This window comes from Glycine max, chromosome 6 (assembly GCF_000004515.6).
Source record: "Glycine max cultivar Williams 82 chromosome 6, Glycine_max_v4.0, whole genome shotgun sequence".
Lineage (NCBI taxonomy): Eukaryota > Viridiplantae > Streptophyta > Magnoliopsida > Fabales > Fabaceae > Glycine > Glycine max.
The window spans coordinates 30,850,024-30,875,677 of record NC_038242.2 but is presented as its reverse complement, the minus strand read 5'-3'; the positions used below and the strand labels follow the sequence as shown (position 1 = coordinate 30,875,677).

Here is a 25,654-nt window from a genome sequence, read left to right as displayed (position 1 = left end):
AACCTAAGGTGTCCCATATGAGTACCTAAGTTTGTATTGAAACAAAAAATAAGAAAAAACCTACCTAATGAGTTCCTATGTACACAAATCATGAAAATGTTGGGTGCATGAGTGATTTTACAAATGAGGGTTGCACCACTCAAAACATTCATCATACCACCTATTTTAGGGATTTGGTGCCTAATAATACCTATTTTGGGCACCAATGAAGCACAAGGATTTAAGCTCTTTCAAACCAAACCCTCATCCAACAACTCCTTTACTTGAGGAATAAACTCAAGCCTAAGAGGTGTGACAATGCTAACAAGTGTCTTTTTACAAAGGAGAAAATGTGGAGGTTGTCTAAGAGGGGAAATATCTTTAATATTTGTCTTTATTTCAAAATGTCTTTCCTTCTTAGCTAACCTCTTGGGGGAGACACTTACCTCCTTACACTCCTCCTTAACTATTAAAGGTTGTCCTTCTTCTTGGGAGTATATCTCTTCACTAGATTCTTCCCCTTTTGCATCTTCACTTTCACTAGAGGAAGGTGAAGTAGTAGCCTCATCTTGGCTATTATAAATGTCTTGGCCCCTCATAATCATGTTTTCTTGGTGAGGCATTGAGAAGTAATGTGTCATCTTCCAAGACATTTAAAGCACTTCCTGGAGCTAGTCTTCTCTTGCATACTAGCCTTAAGGGGTTGCTTTTCTATTGCCTTCCCCTTATCATCTTTGTGCTTAGAAGGTGTTAACCCTAAGATGCCTTGACCTTGGTCTTTCTTTGGATAAGAGTGAAAGCCATAAGATTTTGAAGTAGACTTTCTTTTAAGTTGTTGCTCTACCCTTATTTCCCAATCTAAGTTAGCCTCTACATTGTCCTTCCCATGGAAGTATAGGAGGTTAATGTTAGCCTCTTGAGGCTTTCTTTCCTTTTCTCTCCTATGGGAGTGAGGTCTAAGATGTGACCTATGCCTTCCTTCATTATGGTCACGAAGTTCTTCACTTAGGCTCTTGCAAGAGTTATGACTACTATAGGAGGCATGTTTTTCTTTTCTTAACTCTTTTAGTATTTTCCTTCTTTCTTCTTCCCTTATTTGTTCCCTCTCATCTTGATTTACTTTTACCCTCTCTTTTCCTTTTTCTTTTCTTTCTAGTTTTTCTTTCCATAACTTGAAGGAACTCAACTCATCTAAGATTCTAGATAGAGGGTCCTTATGACTAGTACCCTCCCCATTAACACTAGATGAATGATGACTAATGTTGGTTCCTAAGTTGTGGTTCTTTCTTGTTGAGGGTTTGTAAAAAAGGTTAAAGCTAAGGTTCCAAAAGAACTCAAGATAAGCATGATAAGAAAGAAGAAAGTACTATGCAATAACAAGATAAACTAGGTGTGGCTAGTAAAGAAAATAAACTATGAAAGTAAGCAAGAAATTAATGTGAAAGAAATGCAAACTAGGCGGATCCTAAGAGTGTTTGGATGACCTCATTTAAGGATCCCAAAAAAACACTCACTATCCTAAGGAAAAATTGCCTAAAATTATTACACACAAATGGAAGTAGGGTGACCTATTGGAGGCTCCCAATTTACTTCCAATGAAAGGCCTTTCTGTTACAAAATTTGAAAGAAATGAAGGTAAGTAAATTCTCAATTAAAAAATTACAGAAAGGTCCTCGATTTTGGTGTTTGTTCTCTCTTTGGTGATTCACTCAATTTGGAGTGCTTCTTGGTCCAATAGCTCTTGAGGTGGTTGGCCCCTTGCTTCCTGACTCAAGTTCTTCAAGGGATGGAACCAATCCTCCTTTCCAATTCCCTATATGGCAACTCACAAACAAGGAAACAAAGAGACAAGCAATAACCAAAGACCAAAAAAATGAAATGAAAGCTAAACCAATAGAGTTTTAACAAGACAAATTTTCAAGAATTATTCAACAATTTTAAGCAATGAAAAGAACACAAAAGCAAGCTAGGACTCAAAGAGAAACCTAGAATGGCTCTAGAGTAGAGTAGAAAAACTAAAAAAAAAAAAGAACTCAAGAAACCTCTAGTTTTGGCACTTGTTTTCATAATAATTTTTAATTGAAATTTCAGAACTAAGATTGGTATAAAATAGGCATCAATTATAGAACAAATTTCGAGCCAAAACAACAAGCACACTTCCCTTTCACTCTTTTATTTTCCTAGACACTGATTTTTCTGCCAACTTGTGTGATTTTTATTATTTTTTAATTTTATCCAAATTAATTGGTTCTTTTTTTATAATTTTGGTGCAGATGTCCATAAAATTCAGTAAAAAATTTAGCTCAAAATTAGTAGTGACCAATTCCCAGTAATTTATACAAGTTTGTATGTTCAGGCTCCCAGCACTAGCAATTTCAACCTAGAAATCAAGAGTAGTGTTTATGTTGCTTAAGGCTTGGATAGTTACAATTTGTGTTTGCTTATGCTCAATTATATTGAATAACACAATTCAAGAGAGCTTAAGACTTATTTTGATTCACAAATCCAGCCACAACTTAGCACCACAACTCAACTTCATCACAGGCATCATGTAGGAAAGTTAGAAAACAAAAAAAAGTTCAACAACAAGACTACTTCTATGAATTGTTTTAGAACATGTTATGAAATAAATAACATGCATGAATTAGACTCAAAATTCTAAAGATAGGCTAAGAATTACAAGAATACATGAACAAATGTATCTATAATTCAAGCAACAAAATAAAAATTCAACACAAACTTAGAACATAATGTGACAATTATTATGACTAAACATGACTTTAAGACAACATGAATTAAGTGATTTACACTTAGATTTTTGTGTTTTTTTTTCTAATCAATATTTTGGAAGAAAATTTAGATCTAAAGGTTCAACACAAGAAGATTATGACTGAAAAATAATAGAACCTAAAATGAACATAAAAACATGATTCAAGAGTAGATCTATAAAATTTGAACCATAGAAATGCAAGAACAAGTGTAGATCTAAGATTTAATCGATTTATTTTTTTGAATCTACTCTAAACAACATCAAACCACAAGACAATACCAAACAAAAAGATAGAGGAAGCAAAAGAACATCACCTAGATGAAGATGCTCTTGATGCCACATGATGTAGCTCCATTAGAACTTGTAGGCCTTGGATCTTCTTCAACAATGGAGTCCTTTGCTTCATAAATTTTAGTGGAAGTGGAATGGAGAAGAAGAAGAGTTGAGAGGAGATGTCACTTCAAGGAGAAGATGAGTCAAGAAGAAGCTCACCACCATAGGAAGCCATGGATAAGAGCTTGGAGGTAGGAGAAGAAGAATGGAGGGAGAAGGAGAGAGGGAGCATGAAACTTGTGCCTCAAAAGAGGTCTGAACTTTGAAGTGTAATTCTCAAATGATCAAAGTTGAAAAAATGCACACACACGGCCTCTATTTATAGCCTAAGTGTCACACAAAATTGGAGGGAAATTTGAATTTCTATTCAAATTTCACTTGAATTTGAAATTGAATTTGTGGAGCCAAATTTTGGAGCCAAAATTTCACTAATTATGATTAGTAAATTTTAGCCATGTTTCATCCCACTAATCCAAGATCAAGTCCAAGATTCTCCACTAAGTGTGCTTAGGTGTCATGAGGCATGTAAAGCATGAAGGACATGCACAAAGTATGACTATATGATGTGGCAATGGGATGTAGCAAGCAAATGCTCACCTCCTCCTCTAAAATTTAATTGGATTGGGATTCTCCCAATTCAATTAAAATTTTTCCCCAACACATACATCAAATATTCACTTAATGCATGTGAAATTACAAAACTACCCCTAAGACAAAAACTTGTCTAAGTGCCCTAAAATACAAGGGCTGAAAAATCCTACATTTCTAGGGTACCCTACCTTCATTATGGAGCCCTAAATACAAGGCCCAAAAATAATGAGACCTTAATCTAATATGTATAAAGATAAGTGGGCTCATACTTAGCCCATGGGCTCGAAATCTACCCTAAAGCTCATGAGAACCCTAGGGCCTTCTCTTGCATCTCTGGCCCAATCTTCTTGGAGTCTTCTATCCATTTTCCTTGCAGGGTAGGATTGCATCAGAAGACCTGGGGAGTGTGAATCTCAAGCATAAAATTTATATGTATATATACGTGGAATGTGATTACTAATGACGTTGATAACATACAGATGAGATGATGTTGATGTTTATGATAATGATGATATGAGATGATGTTGATGTATATGATAATGTTGATGTTGAGAATATCATTGAGATGAGATGGTGTTCATGTTAATGATGATATTCAGATGAGATGATGTTGATTTTGTCATTGTGATGATGTATGTTGTGTATGTACATGGGGGGTGCAGTGACCAAGTTGGATGTCCCTGGTGGGGGAAATAGAGTGGTTAAAGAGTTTTAAGCATTTCTGGTGGAAGGTGGCTTAAAATCTTTAATTATCCATGGTCAGTGCATTGATGGTGTCTATGTTTCATACTTCATACTGCATAGAAATAGTATAAACTTTGTCAGTAAGTACTTGTAGATTTTCATGAGGGAAAATACTTGTACTTGGGGTTATGTCACTCAGTTTGGAACTCCCTTGTGACTTAGGTTGATCACCATGGGGGGAGTTTCTTGTGCACAATAGGGTGACCTCGACACTTGCTGCCTAGATTTCCTAAGTGTAAGTGTCACGTGGACATACTTAGGTTATTTCCTCACGAATGGTACCACATTGCATTTGAGAGTTGAGGTCAGGTGTATGCATCATACTGAGCATGATTGATTGGAATTGTGGACAAGTTGATGAATAGTTTTTAAGTGTATGTTGAATTGATGGATAATTGTGTATGATCATGGTACTCGTTATTGTTTCTCTTGCTAATTATGGTCATTTGATAATTGTTGGTTGCTTTTATAATAAATTCATCCTTACAGTTTTGTATTGTGTGGTTGGGATGTAAATCACAGATTTAAATATATGTATGAACTAATTTATTTTTCATCATGTAAATGATGTATACTAGGTTGATACACACACACTTATTCAATTAAGTATTTGTGTGTTGTTTGACGAAAGTGTATCGCGAAAAATTTGCTCTCATTTTTCATAAACAAATTAATAGAGTTTTCATTTAAAATTGAAATTTACGCGTTTTAGAGTAGTGATATCGTAGCGATGAGGTGAGTCGTTACAAAAAACACTTGGTTTATACTGCTTCAGTCAACCTGAACTACGCCCAGGTCTCCTTCACTCACTAGTAAAGGGTTCTACTAATCAAAACTTGATTACAAAACATGTATTCTAACCTATCACTCGTGTCTTTACAAGTATTCTTAACATCACTTCTGGTACCTTCTTAGACTCCTCCTGAATCTAAGAATCCAAGTATTGTTTAACATTAAGCCACTCTTGGTTTTCACAAACAAATGTTTGAATGAATACAAGTATTCTTAACACTTGATGAGTGAATAAACAGTTAAGGACAAACACAAAATAACTTAGCTTTGCAAAGAATAAGCTAATGAAAATTGTGTATTAGTCGTCTAGTGATTTTAGCAAAGTTTTGCTTCACGTATTTTCTTGCGCTCTTGCTCTTTTTTTTGTCAGTTGCTTCCTCGATGGAGACGACCTTTTATAGACATCAGTGAATGATCCGTTAAGAGATCAACATCGATTCCTTGCAAGGACCAATATCTCACACTAAAAGATAAGGCGACATGTCGTGCTCTGAATGGAGAGGAATGATCCATAGTACAGACGGTGCCATGTGTTTTTTGTCCGTAGCAAAAGTTACCTTTAGGAAAATATTCTATGTAAACCTTCTATATTGTCATCTTCTTAAATTCAAACGTTAGCAATTCAAAAATAAAAGAGTAAAATAGAATTTGAATGAAACTGAACACGTACACTTCCCTTTTTCATCATACTCAATCTTTGAGACTGAACACATGAGTTCCTCTTAAGACTGTGTTATACTCATTTATACAAGGGTGCTCACTGAATATAGCATGCTGGATGCTAACTAAAAGAAAAGAGCATTCTTTCTACAATGTGGACAATACTGAATGTTGTAAATTCTTTTAACATAATGAGCATCTTGTCCACTTGTCAAAACTCATTAGAAAATCAATAACATATTATTATACATCAAAATTCAATATGGATGAGACGAGGGGTTGTCTAGACCTAAAATTTAATTGTTATTAAACAATTTGTAATAGTACTAAAAATTCTTTATTTTAGAATACTCTATCAATTCCCTTTAATTATATCGGTAAACGTTAATTTAAAGAATTTTCTTCTATTCATTTAGGCTTTTAGGCAAAAACTTACAAATTCAAGCTTTTTAAGAAACAAAATAAGTTCATGAAAATTGTTGCCTTTCAGATTCAAGGGCAAGGAACAAGGTTAATTAAAAATATTAATTGATCTTTAAAACTCAAAATTCCCATATGGATTTAAATAATCTTAAGTCTATATTCTGGAATGGTAACCCATATGTTCTTAGCAAATATCTACAAAAATTATTAAAAATCCTACAAGGACGGAAAGTAAATATGCTTCCAGAATAGTACTGTTTTAAAGATCTCTTTATTTTCGAGTCTAACTAAATTTTAAAAAATCCAATTTTTTAAAAGTTGGTAGTTAACAAAAAGAACTTTCCAGAAAGGTTTATAAAATCTCTTAACTCTTTGTAAAAATTTCTGGAATTTTTTCTTACAAGGCTGTTTCCGGTGCTTAACAAAACAGTTTAGACAGTACACTATATTTGCCTTAAAATTTTATTTTAATATAGTAGCTGAAAAAAAAAATTAACTTTCAATTTTGAAGATGAAAAAAACGTACACTGCTAGGCCAAAATCGGGGAACAGAAAGGGTCAGATTGAACTTCTCTTAACTCACTCATTTTATATTATTTTCCAGTAATTGTAAAAGCAAAGTTATAGGCTTTTAAGTCTAGTTTTGTTTAAGACTGGTTTCACACGATGCCATTGAGTAAAATGCGAGAAATTCACAAAATCGTGACTACTGTTCAGATCCAAAATGAAGGGACAACCACTGACTCATGGTTTCTTAGCCTAGAAATGGAAATGAATCGAGTTAAGCCAAACTCGGTCTAGTTTCACTCGGCTCAAAAAAAATCACTCGACTCGCAGTCCGACTTGAGATTGATATGGACCTTTATCTTTGACTCCAAATCGACTTGATTCAAACTCACAAGCAACTTAGTTTACCTTGTTAGCTCAACTCGATTTAAAATTATAATTATTTTACATATTTTTATTTATTTATGAAATTAATTCAAAATTCATTTATATATATATATATATATATATATATATATATATATATATATATATATATATATAAAGTTGGTTCATGAACCAAACGAATCAAGTTTTACATATCTCAAGTTCAACTTGTTTATTTAAGGAGTTCAACTTTTAACTCAAGTTTAGCTCATTTGATTCATGAACCAAGTGCAACAAGTTAATCGAATAAGGTCTTAGATTATGTTTGAGTTGGTTCAATTTATTGCCATCCATATTTCTTGCCATTTTTTCAAAGAGAAAAACTTGTTTAAAATTTTTGAGAGATGATGGACAAGGTCCCCTTCAGAATATAAGTAACCTCAGAATCAAAGGGAATCAAAACTACATTACAAAGGTTAATCACAGCCAGCCAGGCAGTCAGAAAAAAAAAATAGAAAATGCAGATTTTGTTAGTAGAGGTTAACATAATCCATCAACATATACAAGAGATAAAGGAAATCAGTTCCCCACTCCCCCCTATACCTTGAGGCCACAATTTTTTTTTAAAGAGAATGCGGAGATTTGAGGCTGGTTCCAAGGTTTCCTTGATGTTGCAGCTGAGGTAACTTAGATATGGAGGTTATTGGTGGTAGTGGATGGTGGTGGAAGGTGTTTTGATGATACTTTTATGGTGTTTTGGGCAAAACTGAGATGGGAGCCATAGAAGCAAGTTCGATTTCGTCCAAAATTGGAGTTAAAGGTGGTTGTTATCTTATGGAGTTGGCTTGGTGGTTGATAGAGTCATGCATGATGTCAAAAAATGAGGAAAAAAAAAAAGAGTATGATTTTCTATAAGTTTTAATGTTAAACTTATACTATTGACCTCTCAATAGACAGACTAGGACACTTAAATTTTCTCAAAAATCTCTAAAAATTCGAAGAAAATTATCATAAACATTTAATTACATAGAACATAATTCTAAGCCCATATAGATATATTTAAATCATCTAAGACTTTTTCCTCATGTTTACCACAGTTACATACAATTCTATACCTGATCTTTATTTTACCTAGGCTCCGAGCCAAAATAATTTTTAGAAGTCACAAGTAGTTTTCAAAATTCTAATCTCAGTGAGATATATATCAGAATTTGAGATTCCATGTCTTCCAGAATAAATTCTGGAAATAAACCGTTCAAAAAGTTGGGGTGTTGCAAAAGGGTCTGAGTTGTCACCTTTGACTAGCCTAGGAAGAAGTTTATTGGATTTGTCTGGGTCCTTCACCGGATAAAGAGTATCAAATCTGTCTCGCTCCTGATCCCATGGTATGGAGGGTTGTGAAATTGAACCAAATATATACTTTAGAACTCCGCATTGTTCACAAAATTTTGGGTCTGGCCCCTTACTTTAGTATTTTTGAATCTCATAATTGAATCTTACAACCCAAGTCGATCCTATTGGCAACGGGCAAACGACGCTTACGCGGGATCTCGGTACCCTTCTCTTGCTCTTGAATAGAAGTTGAGTTCGAGTTTTCATGCCGGATCAGAAAAGTCAATAACTATAATAATTTTACCCCATTCATACCAAATATAATATGCGATACAATGATTACATATGATCATGTGTTGAAGTTTAGAAATTTACATTTATAGAACCAAAATTAAATAATCTAAAAAGTATAAAGACGAAATCAAATAATTAAAATTCTAGTTCCAAATAAAAATATTCTTGCCAACACTCGAGCATCACGTAAACACTGATTGAAGTCACCCTTACACTATACTAGGGGACTAAAACAATTGCAAGTAAACCTAAAATATCGAAGTAAGTTTGCGTAACACGCACAATGAGTATAAGATCAAGCTGAACAATCTAGCAACATAAATCTTCAAACGAAAAAATGAGCATATAACGATAATGATATTTATGAGCTGACCAGTTAAACAACTACCATGTCAAGAAACATAAGTAAATTGAAACTAATGTAATACAAAAACATTGGACCCCTATTGGGACACCTTCGGAGAAACTTGGCACCTAGCTTACCGGAAAATAAAATCCGTAGCTTTATGGTTTGACTTTTCCCTCAAACAATCTCAAAAAATCAAAAATAAAATTTTACAGCTTGAGAAAAATACCTGAAACTGGAATCTTCACTTTATAACATACTTCAATACAAAATGCTTTTACTCTAAAAGTGATGATGAAGATATGGAAATTTAAAGCAGCAAAGGAAGACAGGTTCGTCCAGTTACAGAAATTTTGATTCACTTGAGCTGACTCTGGCAGACCTCAATATCAGAAGTTTGTGCATCCAAAATGGCTTGCTCGGATGCAGATCTAATGGCCCCCACCACACTGTCAAATATTGCTCTCCGGAACATGTCATCATCCACCTTCTTGAGAATCTCTCCCACCACCTTAAAATCCAATCCCCCAGCCAAAATTAGTTTCCCAATTATCTCACCAAAATTACTTGGTGCTTTAGGTAAATCTATGCCAATATCATCCAGCAGAGAACCAAATAACAAACAGCCAGTCCCTATGTCTAAAGGGGTAAGAATCTTCTTAATATACAGATACTCAATGAGATTGGCAACAGTTTCAACACATGGTGGACTTTTATCAAGTGCAAGGTATATGGCTTCCTTAACAACCTCAGGGTGGTAAGAAGGAGATTTTAATTCCTCCACACACTGTAATGCCTCTTCCAAAAGCCGAACACTGAAATATTCTTCTAGAAGAGAGACAGTTCTGCGGCAAAGATCATCAGTATTCAATCTTGCAGCTGGAGGTTGTGGCTTCTCAGAGGATACAGGAACAGGAGCAGGTGAAGAGAGTTGAGGCGCTGCCTCAGGACCTAAACAAAAGTTTGTTGAGGAAGTAGAAAATGTACCACCTCCATGTACTAGGGCACTATTTCTTCCACTTATAATACCACCACTACCTTGAGGTAGCAGTTTTGAATTGAGGGTTGTGGACTTGGAAAGTAAAGCAGAGTTGCTGCATCCAGCAGCTTGAACTCCTGAAGAATCTCCTCTTGGCATAGATCTAGTCTTAGGCATCTCCCAGTTGTCATTATCAAATCCAGGCATCTTCCTGGTCCCTGGCATTCCAGGCATCAAACCCCCAGCACCAGGTCGAGCAATATGAAAGCCCCCAGAGCTGGCATTTCCTTGAACACCGCCACGGGAATTTCTCATACTTGCAGTTGCTCCTGGCCGCAAACCAAGATTTTTTTCTGCCTCTGAATGAATTTCAGTAATGGTTTTGGCTTTGACCTACATGAAACAGCATTAAAACTTAATAACAAGTGCACTTAAAATTAGCATAACAAATCACAGAATATAAATTTTAAATTTACCTCTTCCCGTCTAGGAACCCAGTTACTAGCACGCAACTCTATAACATCCCGAATCATGAACCTAAGCCGGGGTACAAGTTGTAGGTTTGAGCTTAATTCTTTCAATCGGCTAAAGTAAATATCATTTATACGCCGTGATTTAGGACTTTCATCAAGCTGCTTGCCAATAGTATTGAAAAACTGACATATGGCTTCAACATTTTCCTCAACTGGGCAAGATTTGCTGTCTGGGGATCCTAAAAGCTCCTGCTCAAAGTAACAACAACCATACTATTACGGGGATATTTCCAAACCAAACTGTACATTTTATGCAACAGTAGACATCTTTAATCCTTAGAACCTGAACAATGTGATGGACAATCTTTTCAGGAACCATCTTCTGCTTCAATAGCTCACCAATTAAACGGATATTTCCAAGGGTACGTAGCTTGAGCAGCCTTCCCTTGTCCGTACGCTCCATCTCCCGCTCAGGGACAGTCATCCTTTTTAGTTCCTCCCTCAGATTTTCAGCACCTTCAAAAGCCTCCTGGCAATTATTCAAGAGCACTCTCTTAAAGGTGATTTCTTTCCCACCAGGTTCTTCAGATGGGAATGGAGGCAGCTTTTCATTTAGATCAGAACACAGATGAGCATACATGGGGCAAAATGTTGGTTCTAGAACAGCCTTATCAAAAATAAGTGAAATGACATCCTACACTCACAAAGAAAAACAAGTCAATTTAGAACAAGAATGTGAACAGAAATAGATTGGCAACAGCAATTAAACAGTGACAACCTTTAAGATGTCAGCTGATGTAATGCCAGAATCGATTAACTGACCCTTCAGGACATCAAATTTCTCAGGAGTCAACTTATTGAGTATTCTGCATAAAATTAGAGAACAGCATATAAATAGTGGGAACCATCTAATTCTTTGTGTATATATAGCAGGAGCCATCAAATTCTATATTAATAGCAGAAGCCACACAGCTCCAAAGATTCTTAACATTGTACCGTGTGAAAAAGGCTAAAAAAGAGTTTCAGAAGTAGTTCATTAATCTATACAGGAAATAAAGTAGACTCTTTTGTCAAAAATAGTTATTTTTTTATCTTTTCACTTTCATATTTAATAAACAATATGATTTAATCCTTAAATTGTGCATGGCTGAGGCCTTCTTACTACCTGCCAGAATCCAGGGCACCTACTACACAATTAAGTTACAAGTACAGAAGGTCAGATTCAAGCATACATGACAAGTTGACAACCCAAGATCTTTCCACATAGCATGGCTAAAAGGACTCTTATATCTAACTGTTATTCACAAGCATCCAAAACCTATTACCCTTTCACAGTCTTCAATACACGATCCTTTTCAGATAGACTTCCCCTTCTGGCTGACCACGGAACCTCAGCCTTGACTAGCGTAGGAGTAGGTCCTCCCTGAATAAGTAGACAGTAGATTAAGATAAATATAATAATTCATCATGTCAATCTAATGGATAAGCAATGAATCATTATGATATTAAACAAAACTTCTTGTATGAGCATATGACAATTACTTTCAATCAATTAATCAAGTAATTCTAACAAGGGCAGTACAACTTAGTCATCATCAATTACTAGTGAAAGGAGGAATGGGGACGACTTTAAAAGAATAACATACAGAAAGCATGTGACTACTAAATAAAACTAATTCCCTTTCTTTAACAGCAGTTCAGCATAAAATAAAGTCCTCTGATAATTGTAATTACTCAAATTACAGAGCACAACTTAGTTCTTCTTGGTACCAAAATAAACCTAAAAACTCCAAATTGCAGTTCAGCATAAATAAATATCGTATACAAATCAATAGTAAAGTTAAAGTGGCCATTGATACATAGATAAAAGCAAATGAGGCTACATTAATAACCAACAAACTAAGAAAACACAAGAAAATTTTAATTACTTCGATAAAATCCCATCAAAATAGCTGTTTATTGGTGATAATTGCATCACATGTTCAATTTGATCAAGATGCATAGCATGCCAGGTTGGGCATAGATAAAAACTAGAAGGAAAAGAAATCATGTCAATATTGGTCACAGGCATGGTAGTCTGTATCGCGTTCTGACTCAGAATCGTGCGAGTCTACAATTTTGAGGTGCTGCTCCACGCACATCCACACATGGATTCATCTGTTGGTGGAATTGTTAAAAAAAGCACACTGAATCGCAAACTGGTGGGATCATCTGTTTGGACTTTCACTTCAGATGGGTTAAAATTAGGGTTATTTTTTTTGTTTGGGCTTCCAAAACTTTAAGCCCACAAACCCCAACCCGTAAAACTTATTAATTGCTGCCCCTTAACACCTAATAAAGTAATAATATACCAATATGCTATTCTTCTTCAACATTGCGACTTCTCTCCTTCACTGAACCTTCCTGCCACATCTTCTCTTTTTTGCTGCCACTAGACATTGCTCAGCCGCAACTAGACCTTGCTCCACTGTGACTGGACCTTTTGCTCTGCCTTGACCGGCCTTCTCATGGCTTGCTTGACGGTATATAATCACAGAATAGATGTACTCAAACCATTTATTAAGAAATAATTTAGTGAACGTAATGGAGAAGTAATGTGTCACTATATGAAAAACTCCTCATCAGTGTCAATGGCAGATGGCTGAAATTCCACCATATACACATGCCATTGCACCACCATGGTGGGCCTCTCCACAAATTGCCAATAGCGGTTGGAAAAAAATCTGCTATGCTATTCCACAATAGCAGCGCCATAGCCACTATTTAACAACACTACTCATATATGCCCCTCACCGAAACCAGGATTGATAATGACAACTATTAAAAAATAATAATTTACCATTTTTTATTTATATTATCTTGATGCATATATAAGAATTTACTCCTCAAATATATCTTGATTATATAATGAGTATATATATTATTTTTATAGATCTTGTAGAATCTTATGTTTCGAGTTACGATTCCTCCTTCTACAATTTTGTGACCCCTGTTCGAGTCATAATAGAATCTCGAGATTGACTACCATGACCACGGTTTCATTAGGGTATATAATAAACATATACAGCAAGTAACAATAAATGTAATATGACAATCTCTCTTTTGGAAAAATCTCATGTGACCAAATCCACATCAAACAGGTTTCCAAAGGGCCAAAAAGGATGTTCAGGACATTGAGGATAACACAATAGGTCTAAACCATATGAGGAACACATTTAGAAGCTTCTACTGCGAGGAATAAAATTTAGTTACGGCAGTGATGTAGCACTTTCTTGTTTACTGATAGCAAATTTCAAACAAATATTGAATCTAAACTCATAAGAAGCATACTAAAACACTGGTATTTATTTCTTCCCATGCTTACCCCTTGCATAGAAGAGATTTGTGTTCTTGCAAACTGGGAATTAAGTTGGTCATGGCGATTAACCTGACTAGCATCCTGCTGTCTATTACCAAACTCTCGGTTATCTCTGAGGTTTTCCCAAGATCTCTCATCTGTACTAGCAGGAGGTTGTCCAGAACGACCACGCCAATCACGGTTATCTGGCTCAGAATACCGATTTTGTAATTGATGAGGAAGCTGCAGAAGATAAAGTAAACATTATTATATAACATCTGAGTTGTGAAAATGATTACAGAGAGATTTAAAAACAGATAATATTTAATTGCAGCAATCAAAAGAATAAATGTATCAATAAAATAGTATGATATTCTAATTATAGAGAATTCTTCTGTTCATATGACGAAAAAAAGTACGTTCTCCACCGAAAATCAATCAACCCAATCAACCAATTTACCAAATAGGATGAAAGAGGATTCATGGTTCTTAGAAAAATTTAAAATTAATTAGAAGGCAGGAAAGATAGTTACATTGCTTTCAGCACGGCCCCAACTTGGATCTTCACCAAAAAGTTCAGCTTCTATATCTTGTTTAATCTTAAGAATATCATCAGGGACCTCAACAGCCTACATATGAAAAGTTTCAACAGTCAGATAACAGTTAAAACATAAATACTTGGTTTATATGTTTTACACAAGAGACAAAAGAATACTGAACTATGCTATTTCAGAAGTAGATACCTCTAGTATGGAGGACAAAGGGGGAGAAAAGTGAATGAAACAATAAGAAATTATTCGGATGCTTAGGTAATAACATAAATTGCCTTTTAATGAACCTGAACACCAGCCTTTACCCCCTCCACACACCCCAAAAGAAAAATAGACTGCTATCCTTTAAAAATAGGACCACAAGGAAAAATCGATTTAAAAATAAAATTAGAAAATCTAGACTACATTTTAGCAGAAGATAGATGTTATAAAGCTTAAAATCAACCAAAGAAAACGGCAGCAGAAGGATGTGTACTGTAAAATAAATAAAATAAAAAATTCTGCTTCATCAGAAACAGTTTAGAGAATCAAAACTAAATTTGCAAGAGCAAACAGTTACCTCTTTAAGCTGTAAAAGCTGATCTCTGGTATATCGCACACGCTCATGACCCTCAAACCGTGAATCTCCAGTCTATAAAACAAGAACCACTAAGATAAAAATCTCTACAAAAGGACCACACTTAAACGATCACCACACAACCAATAAATACCTCAAAAGAACAAGAAAAATTAAGTAGACATATACGATAGTATACAACAATAGATATCATAGAAAAAATCACAATTATTTTTCACTAAAATCCTTAACAAAAATATGGTGATAAAAATGGTTATACATGAAAACCATACACAAAACTCAATAATAAACCAACATGTCTAGTAACAACATTTGACCAAGACAAAACGTTTCCCTTTTCAACTACTCATTCATTAGAAACAAATATACTGACAACACAACAGAATCATTTAGTGCGTCACATAGTCAAATGCAGCTCCGGAAAAACCATTTCAATGCAGTAAGATACATGTGGAAAACTATAAAAAAAAGAATCTCAAAACTTTCATATTGCAAAGGCAATGAACCAAGATGTCTGGTAACATTTGACCAAGACAAACCATTTCCCTTTTCAACTACCCATTCGTTAGAAACAAATACGCTGACAACGCAACAGTCATTTAGCATGTCGCATAGCCAAAGGCAGCGCCATCTCTCCATAGTAAAAAAGAATCTGAAAACTTCCTTATTGCAAAGGCAAGCAATGCTTGCAATGCCAGAGATGCCTTTGGCTTGGTGACATGCTAAATGACTCGGATGCTTCATCCGACATTGAATGTGAGCTGAGCATCTCTCCCGTCCCGTCTAAAACGAAACCCTAGTTGGAAAGGCAAACGGGCAGGAATGTGTGTGGGTCCTTTATGGGCAATCTAAAACTCAACCAAGCCCACCTAAAGCCCACACGTTGTTACTTTCTGTCCATATTTACAGCAAGAACACATAACCGAGTGCCCCCACCTAGAATCAGGACATTCCAAGTTTCAAACTCTCAACACTCCACTCACATTCCATTCCTATAATAATAATAATAATAATAAGTAATAACCTATCCATCAAACAAAATAATCATAGGTAACGAGATTCAAATAAACAAAACGAGATCTGACCTTGAGAGAGAAAGAGGCATGAGGGCGCGAGAGAGGGAGATCGGCGGAGAGAGAGGAAGAGGAGGACGAGTGAGCGAAAAGCCTGCTTCCACCGCCACGACCACCACCAGGCCTCAAGCTTAGGACCGTTGGATCACCTTGCTGCATATCACTACTCACTGCCACAAGATTATTGAAGGGTGGTATGGTTCGTTCGTTCGTTCTCTCTCTTCTGCGCAGCGCCAAAGAGAAGAGAATGAGAAAGAGAAACGCTGCGAGTGACGGGGAAAGAAATATAAACCCTTCCTTCCACCACACCCCATGTCAGCTTCCCTAATTTTCCATAATAGGACCCTTTGGTTTAAATTTTAAAAATAAAATAAGAAGATAAATTTGCTTTTTTTTTAAAAAAAACTTTTTAAGTAAAAGCAAATTAAACAAAACATTCTAAAATATAGAAAAATGTCTATTTAATGAGTCTAATGTCTAAGCACGGATAATGTAAAATAATTTCACATTCACATTTAATCACAAATCATCGTTTAAATTACTTTAAAATAATTATTTGAAAAGTCAATAAATTTATATTGTTAGTGTATAACCTTCATTCTCTTATTTTATTAAAAATTATTTCTAACAAATAAGTTTAAGCAAACTTGAATATAAGGAGAATTCGTGTTCAATTCTCACCATGTATAAAATTCTCTTGAGTCAATGGGATTAGTCTCTAATCTAGTAGGTTGGATAACACTTGTGATCTCTAACTTAGAATAAAAAAAGACCTAGAAAATTTTCAAAATAAGCTTAAACAAATGCACCTTGTATATTATTTTGAACAAATTATTTGTTTTTATTTAATTAAGATTAACAATTTAATATTAAACTAATAGAATTGACACTATGTAAAGATCTCATTATATTCACACGAGAGAAGATGGGTCTTGAAAGAAAATATTGTTAGTTGGACTCAGAATCTATAAAGGAGGTTGAATAGATTCCACAACTTTTGAAATTTTCTCGATGAAATCAATTCAAACCAAATACCCTTTTGAACAATCAAGATTTTCTTCAAAATCTCTTCACACAAAGATAATCTTGCTTGAGAAAAATAATCACTTTTTGTTCTAAAAACAAAGTTTTAAATGACACATTCAATTACAAGATTAAATACCAACACAACAAAATATCATCAAAAGCCCAATAATAAGATAAAGAATATAGATAAACAAGACAAGAGTTTATACTGGTTTAGTTCTCAAGAGAATCTACATTTGGTTTTTGCTTTAAGAACCCTTAGAACAATCATTATAGAGAAATCACATTTACAAACACTATGCACAAGCAAATCTCTAAAAGACTACCCTTTATCCCTTGAATCCTACAAGAGAAAACAATGAGTTGAACCCTACAACTCAAAACCTTCTTGGTAATCCTAACCAAGATCACAAAACTCAAATGAATGAAAAAAAAAAAGAAAATGGAATGAATACACCTTATTATGTGGATATGGAAGCTTCAATCTTCAAACCATGATGTTCATCTTTGACATTGAATGCATGACCTTGACAAGATAACTTTCCTTGAAGAAAGGCCTAAGTAATCCTCTTAGAAACTCTTTCTAAATGTAATATGTAATTTTCTATCGCAAAAAAGTTACTTAAAGGGAATAACAAGATGAATATTTGTAATAAAAACAATTATAATTGTCATAATCGATTATCAAAACCTTGTAATCGATTATTTTGATTATATACCCTTTGTTATGCATTCTCATATCATGGTAATCGGTTACAATGTGATAATCAATTATTTCGATCCTAGAGAACAATCTTCTGATTGCAACTTGTCATATTTGCCTTCAATGTGTTGCTATAATCAATTACACAAATGTGATAATCGATTAATTTGCACACATTAAGTTTTTAAGAACACTTGTAATCAATTACATACCCATGGTAATCGATTATATGACACATGTTGGATCAAGGTGGAATATAGAAAGGAGGTTGAATAGATTCTTTCAAATTCTTTACCAATTCTTTTTTAACACATTAAAAATTCCCATGTAAATCAATCGAAGTTTCTTCAAAAGATCATTATAAACTAGAAACTTCAGTGATTATAACATGTGTAAAAAAAATCTATTATGATGGCCCTTGAGATCAATTCCACTACCAAGATGAATCCAAGACTCGGAGTTTAGAGAATAAGAGAAACACACAAGAGCTTATACTAGTTCAGTTGAATCTGGACCTACATCCAATTGTTCCAAGTCCTCTTAGAACTTCCATTATATAGAGAAAACACGGACAAACACTATGCACACACAATTTTGTAATAGAAATCAAATCTTTCTCTTGAACCCTACAAGAAAATATCCTGAATTGAAATATAAATGATTGAATACACCTGAATCATATAGATATTTAATCTTCATTTTTTAATGAATGATTCTTTGATCAACTTCAATCTCCATACTAAATGCAATGTTATTCTTTTAGAAGACACTCTTAAAATGTCTTTCCTCCAAGACTGAACATATCAAGAGTCTTTCATAAAGAAAACATATAGGGGTATTTATAAATTTTGATAGTTAAAACAGATCTAATCAATTGTAAAACCAGGTAATCAATTAATTCGTCAAAGTCCCCTTTGATATGCATTTCCAAAAACCAGTTAATTAATTATCAAAAAGGGCAAATGAGTAATTTGTTTCAGTCTGGGTATTTTTGTTTATTTTGTGTTGGTTGGGTAATCAAATATCATGTGTTGTAATTGATTATAAAATCACACAAAGAGCTTCTCTTTGTTTCCAAGTGATTATCAAATGGGGTATCCGATTATCATAAGCTATAGATCCTTCCTTCTTCTGAAATTGTCTTGGGTATTCGATTACCAAGTTAGGCGATCAATTAATTTGATGTTGCTAGTCAAATTTCAAGTAGAAGTAAGTTCTTAAGAAACTTAGACAATAAAAATACATCATTCACTTCATATTTGATCAATCATTAAGCATCAAAAAGACTTAAACTATATCACACACATGCCTAATCTAAAGCATTCAATACAAATGCCTCATCTATTAAACATGTTTGGCATTGCAAAATTATTAAACCAAAACTAAAAAAATAAGGGCTTTAAGCCTTGATCTAACAGTACAATGACTTCCTTCTCTTGAAAACAAGCTTGGTAATTGATTGCCCATATTTGGTAATCGATTATCCCGATGGGAACAACTTGTTTCAATAGAATCCAAGTCTTAGCCAAGGTTTAAACATGTTGTAATTGGTTACAAAAATTATGTAATCGATTACACTATGTCAAACACTTATGTTCATAAAAACTTAGTGATCTTAGCCTTCACAATCACTTATGATATCAACAATTACACATGATATAAGATAAAGTAAACTATAGCACACATGCCTAGATCTAAAAATAATCAATACAAAATGCCACATCTATATAAACATGTTTGACATTGTAAAATTGCATAAACCAAAAACTTATGCTAATTCTTCAATCTACATATTCTAACATTCTTAATAGATTATCCTTGAATTTTATTGATTGTCATTGCAAAAGATATAGTTATTGAAAATTGTCTTCTTTAAAATTTAAAGGGATCTTATTATCCGAACGAATCAATGATAGTCTTGGAAGGAATATTTTTTTACCAACATTATTTCCATATATGACTTTTGTAACACCTTAGTCTCTAAGACTGTAATTATGTCTTAATTATTCTATTTCTTTATTTCATAAAGAGTATTAATCAATTTAATCTCAAAATCATGAAAATTAAGAAGACGCAAACTTAGATTTTAATGAATTTTTAAAACTTTTCATTAGTTTCTTTATAAAATAGATACCACGTAGAAGGCAAAGTGTTTCATTCATTTTTTTGAAAATTAAGCGTAATGCAATTTCACTCAAAAACATACTTATTTAAATAATTAAAACGGGAAATGAAACATATCTGAATTATAGAATATATAAATATGCATAAGTGATTCCTCAAGTAAAGTAATGAGTACAACCTCAAGGTACAACTGTATACGATGCAAAGTAGATGACTAACATACTAAAGTCTAGACCTACTTAAATCAAATACATATAAAAAAGGTCTTAGACTCAAAATAGTCAACTTTAACACCTAAACCAATGTGGAAACTACACAAAAAGGCATATGTCAATAATTGCCAGTGTATAACAAAGGTACCCAAAGAATTGATCCACGCCTCTGATGAAGTTAGGTATCCACCACCCCAAGCACACTCAACCTTGAGATGGAGCTATTTGATCGTTCACCATCTGATCTTAAAGAAAGAAAACATAAGGGTGAATCTTCTTGTTTTGTCAAACGACCCATAGAAGACTTAACAAGTCACATACAAGCTACTAACCATAGTGATGTGGTTATCTATCGGTTCTCACTCACACCCTAATCCTTTTCATTACTATAATTGTAAGTATTTCTCACTAGTTACTTGCCACTAGAACTTCAAAAACTTAGTGGACTTACACATTTAAGTTAGGTTGACTATTGAGAGTACACCTTTTACCATGGTACAACGACAAACTCTCACCAATTGACAATGGCTCGTAAACTGGGTTACCAAGCTGGCTCGGTGACATCAATCACAACTTAGTGCCTCACCCTCAAGGGAAATTCATGTCTTATGATCATTTTCTAGGTGCCCATTGTGGTCATCCAACAACTCTAAGGATTGACAACTCAGTGATTCTCCATACTCAGAGCGTTCTTTCTTTGTCATAGTAGGGTTCCACTACTTTCAGTATCGAATGGCGATGGACTAGCACATGAGGTTGAGACACCACTCCTAGCTCTATAGTCATATCATTTTTAAGGACATATGTCCTCTTCACCACCCTTGGTTAATATTGTCATTGGAACTTCTCTTTCATGATCTCCATCATTACCATAGTCGGAATGCCTCATGAGACTCTCTTCATCTCACACTTTTTGTGTCTCATCACGCACTCACGTTACACGTATCTCAACATCGTGCCAACATTACTAGAACAGAGTTCTAGTCATCGCAAGTACTTGTACTCGAGTCCACGTGAAACTACCACAAACAAAACAAAATGCTAACAATATCACACTACAGTTGAAAATTACTTGTGTCATACCCTAATTTCATTCAGGGACTATCGTTTGTTGATCTTTTGATCCCTGCTAGCCAAATTGAGCTGCTTAACACCAGTTGCATTGCAGTCCAAAAGGTTTTTTGACGATTCGAAAAAGAATACAGAAAATAACCAAAAGGGAGGGCAAAAGGGTCATTTGGAAGCTTTTTCTGACCCCTGGCTCGCCTGGGCCCCCAAAAGACTTAGGGGTGAAGTAACCAGCTCACCTGGGCAAGCAAGGTTACTTTAGGTTAAAGCAACAGCTCGCCTGGGCGAGTTGCAGATCAAACAAGTCCCCTCATTTCCTATAAATAGGCGTGAGGGGGCTGAAGGAAGAGGTTTAACCTTCATATATTGAAAGCATTTACTGAAATTAAGGAGAAGGAGAAAGAAGAAGAAAAAATGAGGCGGAGGCGCTTCCGAATAGCAGCCGTGACCGATTCCTACATTGTTCTTCTTGTTGCTTTGCACATCTTTCATCTCATTCTTCTACCATCAGTGATCTCATTTTTTCATGTAAAGCGAATTTCAACCGATCATTTGTGCCGTAATCTCATTCTATCCTTATAAAATAAAATTTCAACTGATCCTTTACTTCACCAATCATCTTTTAATGAGTTTTGAGTTTAATAAGTGAAACCAAGATGAAATCAACATATAATTGATTTTCTCATCATTAAAATTACTTGAGATCGTTTCAAGGTCCAACGTCTTAACGATTCTCTCCGCTTTTCAAACTTGAGAAGATCGTTTCAATGTCCAATGCCTTAACTATTCTCTCCGCTTTCCAAAGTTTAAGACATCATTTCAAGGTCCAACACCTTAAATGACTTTTGTTCGCAATTAAAATCAATCTTTCAAAAAACATAAAATCAATGTAACACATAAACTTTCAGACTTAAAGAACTACTTAGGTCTGAATTCCTCATTGCACCTGAGGATACATAGGAGCAAGGGCAACACCCTTGTAGACCCCAAAAAAATGATAAACATAAAAAGGGAAAATACATAATTTTGAAATCATGTTTTGCTCACTCGATTAAAGGCTTTCGTCCCTTGTGACGGGCACGTGGGGTGCTAATACCTTCCCCGTGCGTAAACAACTCCCAAACCCTTATTTTCAAAATCTGCAGACCTTCGCCTTTTTTTTGCTTTTTTTTTTTAACATTTTCCTCGAATAAACATTGGTGGCGACTCCGCTTGTTTTCTCCGTTGGAGAAAAATGCTTTGGCCTATCTATTTTGGCCTTTTTGCACACCTACTGATTGGTAGTTTGCGACAACCCGTATCACACAACAATCACATGCACATAAAATTTTCAGTGCCCGAAGTTCACACTCCTCCCATTCTTCAGTACGGATAAGTTCAAGTAAAATACATTGCACAAAGAATTAACATTTTCCCAAAATTCACACTTTCTTTGTCTTCCATAAAACTAGAACAATATAACATCATGTCTTCATCAACCAATCAGGAAATTCATGCACTTAGCAAAACAACAATTTAATCACATCAACAAAGCATAATTCTAAAAAACCCTAGACTACTTGAAAATAGGGCAAAAACATGCTCTAGTTAAATTTAGTAAAAGATTTTTAACTCAAACTTTTTAAATAGAATTGAAGATTATTTCAATGTTTTCTAACATGGTATCCCAATTGTCTAGCAAAATTCAACAAAAATTCCTAAAATATCTACAAGGCAAGCATGATAGATTTGATTTCAGATTTGACCTACTTCAAATATTTGCATTTTCTCCCTTTTTCCAAATCCAAATTGAGTTTTACTCCTTTCACATTGAAGCTCGCAAAATTATATTTTCAACGAGGTAAAAATTGAACTCACTTTCTGTAGTTCCAAGTAAAAGTTTCTTCAAAGACCTTTCTCATGCCTTAAAAATATTTATCCAGCAACCAAATCTATTTTGTCTTGCCTTTTAAAATTAGAAGGTAGCATATTTAACTTATATAATATACATGGTTAAAAAAATTATTTTGTCTATTTCAAGTATTGGCAATCACATTTTCAAAATTGTAAACACAAAATTATAGAGTTGGCAAAAACAAGGCACTGCCAGTTTAATAAACCTTAACAGAAAGGTTACCTTGAAGGCCACATATGAACTTCAATTTGACCTCATCTCTTTTTTGTCTCAGCAAAAAAGTTGTAAAAATTTATGTCTAATTTAATTTAAGATAAATTTCACAAAAATTGAATGACTAGATTTTCTAAAATATCTAAGACAGTTGCTCCTACCCATGACTCAAAACAACTACTATCTCTTTTGATTTGGTTTCAAAATTCAATAGAAAAACTTGGTTTAAAATTTTGATAATATTTAACTAGAGTCTCCTTTGAATTTGGAGCTTTCCCAAAGAATTTATATAGCTAAAAATTGAAGAAAAAAGGTACATGCATAACTATCAATGGAGGCAAACATGCATTGCCATTGTTGTCTCCTCCCAAAGATAAACTGATGGAACCCTAATTCGCGGATCCAATTATTAGCATCAACAAATTGGGAAACCTATTTGGAACTCTATGAAATTGAGGAAAATAAAAAAGAAAAAAGCGGAATTAGAAAAGGAGATGGAAAGAACAACGCCACAATCTTGAAAGATTGATAAGTTGAGGATGATTCACCACAAAGAATAGAATTCTTTGGTAAAAACCTATGGTTTCACACAAGAACCAAGAGAGACACTCTTAACTATGTCAAATCTGGAATTTCATCAAAAACTACAGACAAAGTATTTAAATAGTTTATTTATAACTCCTACTAAAGACCCAAAATTAGGCACAAGATCCAATAACTAATCGAATAATTAAAAGACTTAAAAATAACAAAAAAGGTAGCAGCCCATTACAAGTCCAAAAGTAGGCTCAAAATACAATTAAAAACAAAAATAAATCTTATTTTAAAAGTTGGCTAAAATTTATGAGCTTCACTTCTTCTTTTTCCTCCATGAGAGGATTTAATCTCTCGCCAAGCTCTTCTTGAAATCTCTAACTCCTTGCTCAAGTGATTGGTCCATCCAAGTTGAGTCCACCTAAGTCAAACTCTTCCTTCTTGGATAGTTCTCTATCATTCCTCCTTCTTGGAAAGAATTTGCCCTCAAATTGATGTCAAAGGTACCTATATCACAAAGAGTTAAGTCAGTAACATTAAAAGTGTTGCTTACACCATAGTCTTGTGGTAAATCAATGTTATATGCATTATAGTTGATGCACTCTAAAACTTGAAAAGGACCATCTCCCCTTTCTTGAAGTTTAGATTTCCTTTTGGAAGCAAACCTATTCTTCCTCAAGTGAATCCAAATCCAATCACTCGATTTGATAACCATTTTCTTTCCCCCTTTATTGGAATATCTAGCATATTGTTCAACCTTTTGCTCAATTTGTGATTTCACCTTCTCATGCAAACTCTTAACGAAATTGGCTTTAAAAAGCCCATCCCTATTCATCATAGCATAAGTGTTAGTAACGAGTAACAAATTTAGAGGGGACAATGTACTAGAACTGTAAACTACCTCAAAATGTAACAACCCGCCTCGTTGCTACGATATCACCACTCTAATAACTAGAAAATTAAATTCTTTTTCTTTCTTTTATGAAAACTCCATTACTTTGCTTATGAAAATCATAGTAAATTTGAATTTCACAAATATGTATATATATATATATATATATATATATATATATATATATATATATATATATATATATATATATATATATATATATATATATATATATCTCCCCAAACACGCACCAATGTTTAACCGAATACATGAATATTAATATAGTAGTTCAGTACACATCATATACATAATGAAGATTAAATCAGTTTGAACATATAAATAAATTTGTGATTTACATCCTTAATCCAACAAAAGAAATCATGAACCACTATGGAGGAGTTGATTAACAAAACACAACTCTCTCCCCAAAATAATCCCAATGTCATCATGTCGGCTTGGCGGCTCCTCAACAGAATCTCATCCCTGCACCCTACTACAGTCATTCTGCTCCCATGAATAAGGTTCGCGATCATCATAGGTATCAACCACACAATACAAAATTGCAAGGGTGAGTTCATTATAAAAAGAACCAATGTTAAATCCAAATAATCACAATTAGCAAGAAAACATAAGCAAACATCATAAGCTTACACAACATTCATTATTCAACACTCACATCCAACAATTGTTCATTGTCCATATTCAACAATTACTCATCATCCATATTCAACAATTACTCATTAGACACATCATCCATCCATGGATCCAATCAAGACTTCTCAGAATGATGCATGCACCTGACCTCAACTCTCATATGCAATGCGGTACATACCGTATCCAATACCAAGGAAATAACCCTAA

General features: G+C 34.3%; 1 protein-coding gene and 1 non-coding gene across 2 annotated transcripts; both read right to left on the bottom strand.

Moving 5' to 3' along the window:
- Window positions 1-9,129: 9,129 nt before the first annotated feature.
- On the bottom strand, window positions 9,130-16,461 carry LOC100816500 (eukaryotic translation initiation factor). Its single transcript, XM_003527151.5, has 9 exons — window positions 16,140-16,461; window positions 15,037-15,108; window positions 14,460-14,555; window positions 13,954-14,169; window positions 11,915-12,012; window positions 11,368-11,455; window positions 10,933-11,283; window positions 10,593-10,838; window positions 9,130-10,509 (listed from the first exon to the last, which is right to left on the bottom strand). Exons 1-9 carry the CDS (start codon window positions 16,284-16,286, stop codon window positions 9,496-9,498), a joined length of 2,328 nt encoding a protein of 775 aa, XP_003527199.1. The 5' UTR covers window positions 16,287-16,461; the 3' UTR covers window positions 9,130-9,495.
- On the bottom strand, window positions 15,875-15,981 carry LOC113002026 (small nucleolar RNA snoR103). The gene has a single exon (XR_003267554.1). It is a non-coding gene; the product is annotated as a small nucleolar RNA snoR103 (small nucleolar RNA).
- Window positions 16,462-25,654: the final 9,193 nt, after the last annotated feature.

Coding starts and splice junctions, on each gene's coding strand:
- LOC100816500 (XM_003527151.5), bottom strand. CDS start 16,286: ATGCAGCAAGGTGATCCAACGGTCCTAAGCTTGAGGCCTGGTGGTGGT. Junction 14,170..14,459: donor GGGGCCGTGCTGAAAGCAAT/GTAACTATCTTT, acceptor TATCTTCTGCAG/CTTCCTCATCAATTACAAAA. Junction 12,013..13,953: donor AAATCTCTTCTATGCAAGGG/GTAAGCATGGGA, acceptor CTACTTATTCAG/GGAGGACCTACTCCTACGCT.